We start from the raw sequence: 10,312 nt of genomic DNA, 5'->3' as shown, positions 1-10,312 counted from the left end.
GCAGACATGGTCAAGTCAACCTGCTGAAGTTTAAAGTGAGCATCATAATAGGGAAGAAAGTTGATTTCAGTTAAAGTTACAATGAACACGATGTGATTATTTATGCCAAAGAAGACCACACTGGATGCCATTCTGATCAACAGATCAAGAAACTGAGGCAGCAGTTTGCACTACATAGTTGGGACAACTGAACACTGGAAAATGTTGTCAGTTCATATTATTCTTGACCTCTGCTGGGACATGATGCCAGATGTTAGAATTTGGTGTAGACAACATGAAAGGATGGATCGATCCTTTCTTGTATCAACAATTCATGGTGCTGCTGGTGGTGTAATGGTGTGGGGGATATTTTCATGGAAACGTTTGTGACCCTCAGCACCAACTGAGCATCCTGAGTATTGCGGTTGACTATGTGCAACTCTTCATCACTCTAATGTTCTAATCTTCTAATGGCTGATTCCAGCAGGAACACCCACCATGTGTGAGTTCAAATAACCTCACACTATTATATTTACATGACAAGCTCAATGTGCTCAAATGGCTTCCACAGCCTAAATCCACCAGACCAGCTTTGGGATGTGGCTGAACTGGAGGTTTGTCTTTATGAATGTGCTGCCACAAAATCTACAGCAACTGCATGATGCTATCACGTCAGCATGGAACCAGAATTTCAATTCAATTCAATTTTATTTATATAGCGCCAAATCACAACAACAGTTACCTCAAGGCGCTTTATATTGTAAGGTAAACCCTACAATAATACATACAGAGAAAAACTCAACAATCATATGACCCCCTATGAGCAAGCACTTTGGCGACAGTGGGAAGGAAAAACTCCCTTTTAACAGGAAGAAACCTCCGGCAGAACCAGGCTCAAGGAGGGGCGACAGGACAGAATACATGCTGTGGAAGAGAGCCAGAGATTAATAACAATCAAGATTTAATGCAGAGAGGTCTATTAACACATAGTGAGACATAGTATACATTAGCTAAGACAGCTGGGTCTAGAGATGGCTTTTTGAGTAAAGGTTTAACTTCAGCCAGCTTGAAGGCCTGTGGTACATAGCCGATTATTAGAGATAGGTTGATCATATCTAAGATTGAAGCATTAATTAATGGCAGGACTTCTTTGAGCAGTTTTGTGGGAATGGATCTAAAATAGACGTTGATGGTTTGGAGGAAGTAATTATTGAAGTTAACTCAGAAAGATCAATTGGAGAAAAAGAGTCTAAATGAATATCAGTGGTACTATAAGTAGCTGTAGATAATATTACATCTGTGGGATGATTATTGGTAATTTTCTTTCTAATGATTAAAATTTTATTTGTGAAGAAGTTCAAGAACACATTACTAGTTAACATTAAAGGGATGGTTGGCTCAACAGTGCTCTGACTTTTTGTCAGCCTGGCTACAGTGCTGAAGAGAAACCTGGGGTTGTTCTTATTTTCTTCAATCAGTGATGAGGGCTTTCTTGTAAAGCAACAAACTATTTCTCCAGGCTAAATGATGATCTTCGCCATTTCCTCGCCAACGTACAAGTTATCTGCTTTAGGCTACGTGTTTGTAGCCACGGAGTCAGGTACTTCTGATTTGAGACCTTAGTTTTCACAGGAGCTACAGTATCCAGAGTCGTACGTAGTGAGGAGGCAAAATTATTAACAAGATGATCAACCTCTGTTGGGGTAGCGTTCAGATAGCTGCTCTGCTCTATGTTGGTACAGGGCATTGAAGATGATAACAGTGGGTGGATTATATTCTTAAACTTAGTTACAGCATTTTCAGAGAGACATCTACTGTGATAAAGTCTACTCTCCACTGCTGTGTAATCATTTTTTGTAAATGTAAATGTTATCAGGAAATGATCAGACAGGAGAGGGTTTTAAGGAAACACTGTTAAATGTTCAGTTTCTACACCATATGTTAAAATAAGATCTAGAGCGTGATTAAAGTGGTGGGTGGGTTCTTTTACGTTTTGACAGAAGCCAGTTGAGTCTAATAACAGATTAAATGCCATGTTGAGGCTGTCATTTTTAGCATCTACATGGATGTTAAAATCACCCACAATAATTATTTTATCTGAGCTGAGCACTACATCAGATAAAAAAAAAGTCCAAGAAATCAGACAGAAACTCTGTGTAAGGTCCAGCTGGACGATAGATGATAACAAATAAGACTGTTTATTGAGTTGACAAGGCTAAGCATCAGGCTTTCAAATTAATTAAAAGTCTGTCTTGGTCTTTGGTTGATTAATAGGCTGGTGTGAAAAATTGCTGCCACACCGCCCCCTCGGCCTGTGCTTCGAGATTTCTGGCAGTTAGAATGACTCGGAGTGTTGATTCATTTAAACTAACATAATCATCCTGGATCTCTAAGTAATGTTTGCAGCACCTGTTGAAGGTAAACGTGGGTCCAACACAGTGAGGCATAACAACTAAAGGCTCCTGTAAGTGCACAGTGTATGATATTGAACAGTGGTGTACATTAATGAGTCCACAGAGAAAAAAAATAAAAATAGTATCAGTAACAATATTAATAATAATAAACTTTCTGTCACTTTAAGAAATAACGTGCAGTCATTTTCTGAAGGTGTGAATTTGTGTCACCATTTGATCTGTTTTGCTTTGAACCATTTTCTGGCAGTCTAGATTTAGAGCAGACTCCTGATAAAGATCAGATTTGGGGACGTACAGGAAGCAACATCTTTTTTTCCTTTTCTGTTCTCATCAATAGGGGACTGCAGAACTTTTGATAGTTAGTTCATTTCTGCACATCTAAAGGGATCACATCAGTAAACGGGGAAAGGGAGCCTTGAAGTGTAATTCTTGACTGGACCTGGTTGGAAGAGCCTTCACTGAGATATCACAATGTCAGGTAATTATCTTTTAACGTTAATCCACAATTTAGACTATTTAAAGTGTCATGTTTTACAGAGTTCTTGGAAATTTACTTGGGTTATAAAGTGTAGTGTTCAAGGCTGCACGCATTGTCACAGAGATCTAAAACTAAATGCTGTGACTGAAACTTCAATACTTCGTTACTTCATGATTTCTAATTTCATCTTTAATCTAGAGATCTTATTTTTACTGTTGTTTTTTTTATTAGGTGATGAAAACATATAAAAGTTATTCACTGCCTTAATATGACTTTTCCAGCTGCTGTTATCTCCAACCATGTATCTGTTATTTTCAGAATAATTATAATAGTAATTTTGTAAAATCTCAGTAATTGCATAGAAAACTTTCAAATGTGCCAAAAAAAAAAATCTACATGAAAAATCATAATAAGATAGATAAACAAAGTAAATGAAATAATCTGTCCTAGATTTATAGTTGTATACCATGTAATGAATCTTAATCCTCATAAAACCAGTTTCCAGATTAAATCCTGTTTTTATAAAGTTTTGGCTCAATGATAATGTTCCCAAGAGGGAGTACCAATAGGTTGCAAAATCACCCCCACTGTCAACTGCCTGGGGGGCCAAACCAGCAGACGTGAATGGATTATTTGTGGTGCTCATAGCAAAGGAAAACCTCCTTTAAAACAGAAACATATCATCAGCAATAGGTTGGCAATTCAACTGGCACTTGATAAGGGTTGAAACGGCATTACGAAACCAAACCTAACACTTTGATGCAATGAGCATTCAAAACTAAATCCAGTTAACCTCTAACGGCAGCATGTGTTTACAGCAGTAAATGTCATGAATCGCTGTGTGGCAGGCAGGCAAGCATGAGTGGTGGACCCAAAATGCAGAACTCAGACACAGAAGTGAAACTTAAAGTGCAGCTTTATTGCTGGGAAAAACCTCGTACTAACTAAACTCACCAAAAGACAAACAAAAGGCTGAACAGAGGAACCAAGGACTGAAACACTGGAAAAGAAATACTAAACTGGAGCAGGAGACTAAACACTAGGAACATAGACGCAGAATACACAGCTAGTAGAGGTAAGAGGATGAACAGATGTTAACGACGCGACACCGAGTAGGGGAAGACACAGACACTAAATACAGATAGCAGCAATCAAGGGAATGGCACACAGGAGGGGACACAGCTGGAACTAATGGGCATAATGAGACACAGACCTACAAAGTAAAACAGGAAACACACAGACTGTTTTACAACACAAAACTCGAGGACCCATACAGAGCACAGAGGGAGACACAGGTAGGGAAAATAAACACGACAACCAAACCCCAAGAACTAATACAAAATCAGAATAAACTAGAAAATAATAATCATAAACTCAAAGCGCTGGGTCACCGACCCAGGACCATGACAGTAAAGAAGTCTTTGATATATTGTTATGCACCTTAACTGTCGTAGCCTGTGCTGAAATTAATATAAAAAATAATAATAGTAAATCTTTCTCTTTCTTTCTGCAGAAGAAAACACTGAATCCCGAGATTACCTATATTTCTATGAGCTTTCTAACAACACGGGCTTTTCTCCATCCAACCTAAGTGATGTAAAGGACTTTAACAAAGTGTTTCTCACCACTCTCTACAGTTTGGTTTTCCTCATGGGCTTCATAGGTAGGTGTGTCCTCTTGTGTGTATGCTGTGGAGATTATGAGTTTCTACACATTGCACAGACCTCCTTTTCTGGGAATTTCCAACTTGCTGACTTTTAACTATCTATGTAGATGTGTGTATGTAAGACACAGATGAAACGGGAAAGAGAGAATGTTGTTCAACATGTAACAGTGTGACAGGTACACTTATTGCGTTTTGTCTCCCAAAGGTAATGGACTAGTGGTGTGTGTCCTGGTGAAGCATCGCAATCAGTGCAACCTGACAGACATCTGCCTCTTCAACCTGGCTCTCTCTGACCTCCTCTTCGTCTTCACGCTGCCTTTCTACTCTCACTATGCCAGGGTGGGCCAGTGGACCTTTGGAGACTTCATGTGCCATTTGATCTCCGGCTCTCACCACACTGGCTTCTTCAGCAGCATCTTCTTCATGGTTGTCATGACGCTGGACCGCTACATGATCATCGTGCACGCTCACAGGGTTGCACGTTATCGCACAAAGAGGGCTTCCATCATTCTGACCGTGCTTGTTTGGATGCTGAGCTTGTTTGTCTCTCTACCGAATTTTATCTTCAGAAAGGCAAAAGAACAGGAATCCCAAGGAGTGGAGTGTGACTATCCTGAAGAGAGCAAAATATGGGAGCGTTATGATTTGTTTACCACAAATGTGCTGGGTCTCGTGATTCCCTTGTTGGTGATGGTAGGTTGCTACTCCAGGATCATCCCCACACTGGTAAACATGAGGACAGCAAAGAAGCACCGCATCGTCAAGCTGATCATCTGTATAGTGGTTGTATTTTTCTTACTCTGGGCCCCATATAACATTTCCCTCTTTCTGGAGTTCCTCCTGGACAAAGAAATAATCCCTGATGATGAAACCTGGTACAAAAATGTAAGGCTGTCAATAAAAGTGACCGAAGCCTTAGCTTACACTCACTGCTGTCTGAATCCCATCATATATGCTTTTGTGGGAGAGAAGTTTATGAGACGAGCCTTGCAGCTGCTGAAAAAGTTGATGCCTGGTTACAGCAGAGATCTGACAGACAGCTCATTCAGGAGGAGCTCAGTTATGTCCAGGGCCTCTGAAGTCACCTCTGCTTCTTTTAAACTGTAGAAGGTGGAGGGCAGTTGTAAGTATTTTGTCATGAATGTTTCACCCTGTTATTACTGCAGACCATGCCATGGACAAGCGAACTGAATCATTTCTTTAACAGGTTTGATTCATCCAGGATGCAGTATCCAACATGGGCTGCAGTCTCACCCAGAATCTTAATCACCTTTGACTCGAATGCTCTTCTTTCTTCTGCTCAGGTTAAATTAAACCTGCTGGTCTGTTAAACCGTACCTGCTGTTTTATAGCAACCTGTAACAGTTTGCTTACTTCTTCAGACATCTTTTTTTAGCCTTACAAGCTTGCAGAAACACACCAAAAAGAGCATAAAACTATTTCAGTCTTGATGTGCACACTGTCTTACTGTTATTCACATTTCTACCTACTTCCACACTGTTTTTTAATGTTCAGCCTTTCATATATATATATATGTGTGTGTGTGTGTGTGTGTGTGTGTGTGTGTGTGTGTGCGCGCGCGCGCGTGTGTGTGTGTACATATACATATAGATATATATAGAGAGAGATATATTTTGTTCTATTATGTTATGGTTCCTTGTATTTGTCGCTACTTGCCAGTGGAGTTGACTCCTATCCTGATTTTGTATTATCGCTTTGTTAAGACAATAAATGATACAGCAGGTCCTCCACTTACATTAGATGAAGGTCATGAAGTGCATTGTTCATTCAGAGAAGAATATTTGCAGTGAACTGATAAGCTGTACTGAATATACAGTCAGTTTATTTAAGAAGTATATGTGAAAGAACAAAAAATAAACTCTTCATTTGCAAACATTTTTGCCTCTCTTTTTTCTATTTTATATTAATGCTAATGGGGGAAAAAACTACACCACCTCCTTGGCGTGGGGAATGTGAGTTTCAGGACAAACAAGAAAAAGCCCATTATTTGCATACACTTTTAAAAAGGAAAAAGGACATGATGGGTCTTTGACGCTGCATCAAAAACTACCTGACTAAAAAGTTCAGCAATCTGAACACAATGTTTGTTCCATGTAAGCATCAAAGAAAAGGGGGATTTCGTATTTTCATAAGATAAGATGAGATAACCTTTATTAGTCCCACACATGGGAAATTTGTTGTTTCACAGCAGAAAGTGGACAGTGCAAAGTTACAGAAGAAAAAAAAACCCCACTGCAATAGGATAAGATAAGATAATAAGAATGGGGGGGCAGAAGGAGGCTCACTATCTATTTAACATCTTCCATTAAAATGGGCCCAGTGCCTCATGTATGTACGTGTGATCCAGCATAAGGCCCACTTGTAGTGCACATGCAACTAAGTGACAGGAGTGTTCTTGCTATACTAAAGTGAGAAAGTGATATTACTACTACTAATGTGATATTATTAAAATATATGATTAATACATCCGAAAAAGAAATCTTCCACGACAGGAATCTCTCCATCCCACATCGTGGGTTCCGCAGCCTGTCACTGAAGGAGGTGTTCAGTGCTGTCAGGGTCTCTTGCATGGGATGGGAGATGTTGTCCACAGCTTAGCCATCATTCTCCTGTCATTCAGCACCTTCACAGGGTCCAGAAAGCACCCTAGAACACAGCTGGCCCTCCTGATCAGCCTGTTCAGTCTCTTCCTGTCCCCAGCAGAGATGCTGCCGCCCCAGTAGATCACAAAGTAAAAGATAGTTGAGGCCACCCACCACAGAGTCATAGGCCATGTCCACAATAATACATTTTTGTTCGCAAACGCATCTTTTTCTCTCCGTTTTGGCCTTCTGTCCACACTGAGACAGCGTTGTTTGTCAAGGAAAACAGAGCTTTTTGAAAATGCTCTCCAAAGCGGATACATTTGAAAGTGGATACATTTCGCAGCACAGTGTAGACTGCATAAACGGAGACTTTTTAAAACGATGATGCATTTTAGTCATATGATGCAGTTATGTGACCAGTTAAACTAAGATAGCGGAGGGCATTATACAGCAGTTGTATAGCTTTTCTTCAAATTCTTTAATTCTCAACCCCTTTGCAACTTTGTACTTTTATGTTACTCGCAGCAACAACTCCATCTTATTGTCAGTCCATTTAAAAAACACGGTGCTTTTCCACAACATTTTGCTGCGAGGTTTCAAAGAGCCGGAAAGTAAATACGGGGCTGACAGGGCAGTCTTACATTTCACCCATGCGCAATACAGGAACATAGCAGTTTCCATTGTTTCAGTGTGGATGAACAACTGTTCGGAAACGCTTGAAAACAATAGAAAATGCCGTTTTTAATTTTATCCGGGCTAGTATAGACGTAGCCATAAAAGGTCTTCAGGAGTTGACCCTTCACTCCGAAAGACCTGAATCTCTGCAGCAGGTACAGCCTGCTCTGCCATTTCGTGTTAAGGGCATCTGAATTATGAGTCCAGTCCAGTATATTGTTCAGATAAACACCAAGGTACTTGTAGCTATCCACAGCCTAAATATCCATACCTTGAATGTTAAGTGGTTGCAGTGGAGGATGTTTGTGCCTGCGGAAGTCTACCACCAGCTCCTTGGTTTTACTGGTGTTGATCTGGAGGTAGTTCTCCTAGCACTAGTCCACAAAGACTTGGGTCAGTTCTCTGTACTCCCTGTCATCCCCATCAGTGTTGAGGGCGACAACTGCAGAGTCATCAGAGAACTTCTGAAGAAAGCACTGAGTGGAGTTGTGGGAGAAGTCTGCAGTATAGATGGTGAAAAGGAACGGAGCCAGAACCGTTCCCTGTGGCGCCCCGTACTGCAGACAACCCTGTCCGACACACACCCCTGAGTTCTCGCGTACTGTGGTCGGTCAGTGAGGTAGTCCAGTATCCATGATGTGAGGTGATGGTCCACTTCTAAGTTCTCCAGCTTGTCCTTCAGGACCATGGGAAGAATGGTGTTGAAGGCATTGGAGAAATCAAAGAGCATGATTCTCACAGTGCTCCCACCGGTCCACGGAGGGAACGATGTAGGAGGTGAATGACGGCATCATCCACTCCAATGCCAGGTTGGTAGGCAAACTGAAGTGGGTCCAGTGATGATCTCACCAGGGTCCGAAGCTGAGCCAGCACCAGCCGCTCCAGGGTCTTCATCAGGTGGGGAGTCAGAGCCACCGACCTGTAGCTGTTGAGGTCCTTGGGACGGGGAGTCTTTGATACTGGTACCACACAGGAGGTTTTCCAGAGCTGTGGAACTCTCCCCAACCTCAGGCTCAGATTGAAGATGTGCTCGAACACCCCTTACACAATTGGTCTGCGCAAGACCTGACGCTTGAGCTAATGCCATCTGGATCCGCTGCCTTCTTGACTTTAATCCCCCTCAGTTCCCTCCTAACATGGCTGGTTGAGAAAGACAGGCCAGAGCCTTGTGGTGCATGGTGTCTGGGGTGGCACAGCAGCAATGGGGGTGGGTGAGTCTGCAGCCAATGTTGGAGACTGCATCCTGGATCAATCAAACTTGTTAAAGAAATGATTCAGTTCATTGGCCCACCTCACATCCCCCCGGCAGGGAATTATTAACAGCATGTTAATAAAAGAATCAGAGAATATGAGTGACAGCTGTTGCTAGAATGGACAAAGTCTGTCACTGCATCCCCAAATGCAAGTTTAAACTGTTCCATGCAAAGAAAAACTATACATTTACTGCACATATCAATAAACATGCCTGTTCAACTGCACATAAACAGAAATATCTAATTAGCCAAACTCGTTGTAGCAACTCAGAGCATTTAGACCTGCACCTGCACACATGGTCATGTCAACCTGCTGAAGTTCAAAGTCAGCATCATAATGGGGGAGAAATTCAGTTTAATTTCTGTTTACCATAACGTGGTTATTTGTGCAGAGGGGCTGTTCTGAATGTTTCAGGGACTACTGCACTATCTATTCAACCATCTTTAGTGTTTACAGAGAATAGTCCAAAATAGAAACAATATCCAGTGAGTTCCAGTTCTCTGGTTGAAAATGTCTTGTTGATGGAGAAGACCCAGACTTCTGACACAGACAGCTGGCACTAATGCACCAGTAACTCAAATAACAACCAAAGTATGCAGAAGAGCATCTCTGAATGCACAACACTCAAATATTGCAGTAGATGTGCTACAGCAACAGAAGACCACATTGGATGCAACGCTGTTAGATAAGAGTATGGGTAATGGCTGATTTTAAGAGTTTCAGTCAGGTTTCAGAGCTCATCACAGCACAAAAACAGCTTTAGTGAAAGTTACAAATTATCTTCTTATGGCCTCTGACAGTGGACTCATCTCTGTGCTTGTCCTGCTAGACCTCAGTGCAGCGTTCGATACTGTTGACCATAATATCCTATTAGAGCGATTAGAACATGCTGTAGGTATTACAGGTACTGTGCTACAGTGGTTTGTATCATATCTATCTAATAGACTCCAATTTGTGCATGTAAATGGAGAGTCCTCTTCACACACTGAGGTTAATTATGGAGTTCCACAGGGTTCAGTGCTAGGACCAATTCTGTTTACATTATACATGCTTCCCTTAGGCAGCATCATTAGAAAACATAGCATACATTTTCACTGCTATGCAGATGACACTCAGCTCTATCTATCTATGAAGCCAGATAACACACACCAATTAGTTAAACTGCAGGAATGTCTTAAAGACATAAAGACCTGGATGGCTGCTAACTTTCTGCTTCTTAATTCAGATAAAACTGAGGTTA

General features: G+C 41.2%; 1 protein-coding gene across 1 annotated transcript; it reads left to right on the top strand.

Annotated features, from left to right (window-relative positions):
* The first annotated feature begins 2,864 nt into the window (after nt 1–2,864).
* LOC102786913 (C-C chemokine receptor type 2-like) lies at nt 2,865–6,018 on the top strand. Its single transcript, XM_087847905.1, has 3 exons — nt 2,865–2,871; nt 4,385–4,534; nt 4,743–6,018. Exons 1-3 carry the CDS (start codon nt 2,865–2,867, stop codon nt 5,642–5,644), a joined length of 1,059 nt encoding a protein of 352 aa, XP_087704031.1. The 3' UTR covers nt 5,645–6,018.
* The last annotated feature ends 4,294 nt before the right edge of the window (nt 6,019–10,312 follow it).

The sequence above is a fragment of the Neolamprologus brichardi genome, chromosome 11 (assembly GCF_056152115.1).
Source record: "Neolamprologus brichardi isolate AB-2024 chromosome 11, ASM5615211v1, whole genome shotgun sequence".
Taxonomy (NCBI): domain Eukaryota; kingdom Metazoa; phylum Chordata; class Actinopteri; order Cichliformes; family Cichlidae; genus Neolamprologus; species Neolamprologus brichardi.
This window is presented reverse-complemented; position numbering and strand designations above follow the sequence as displayed.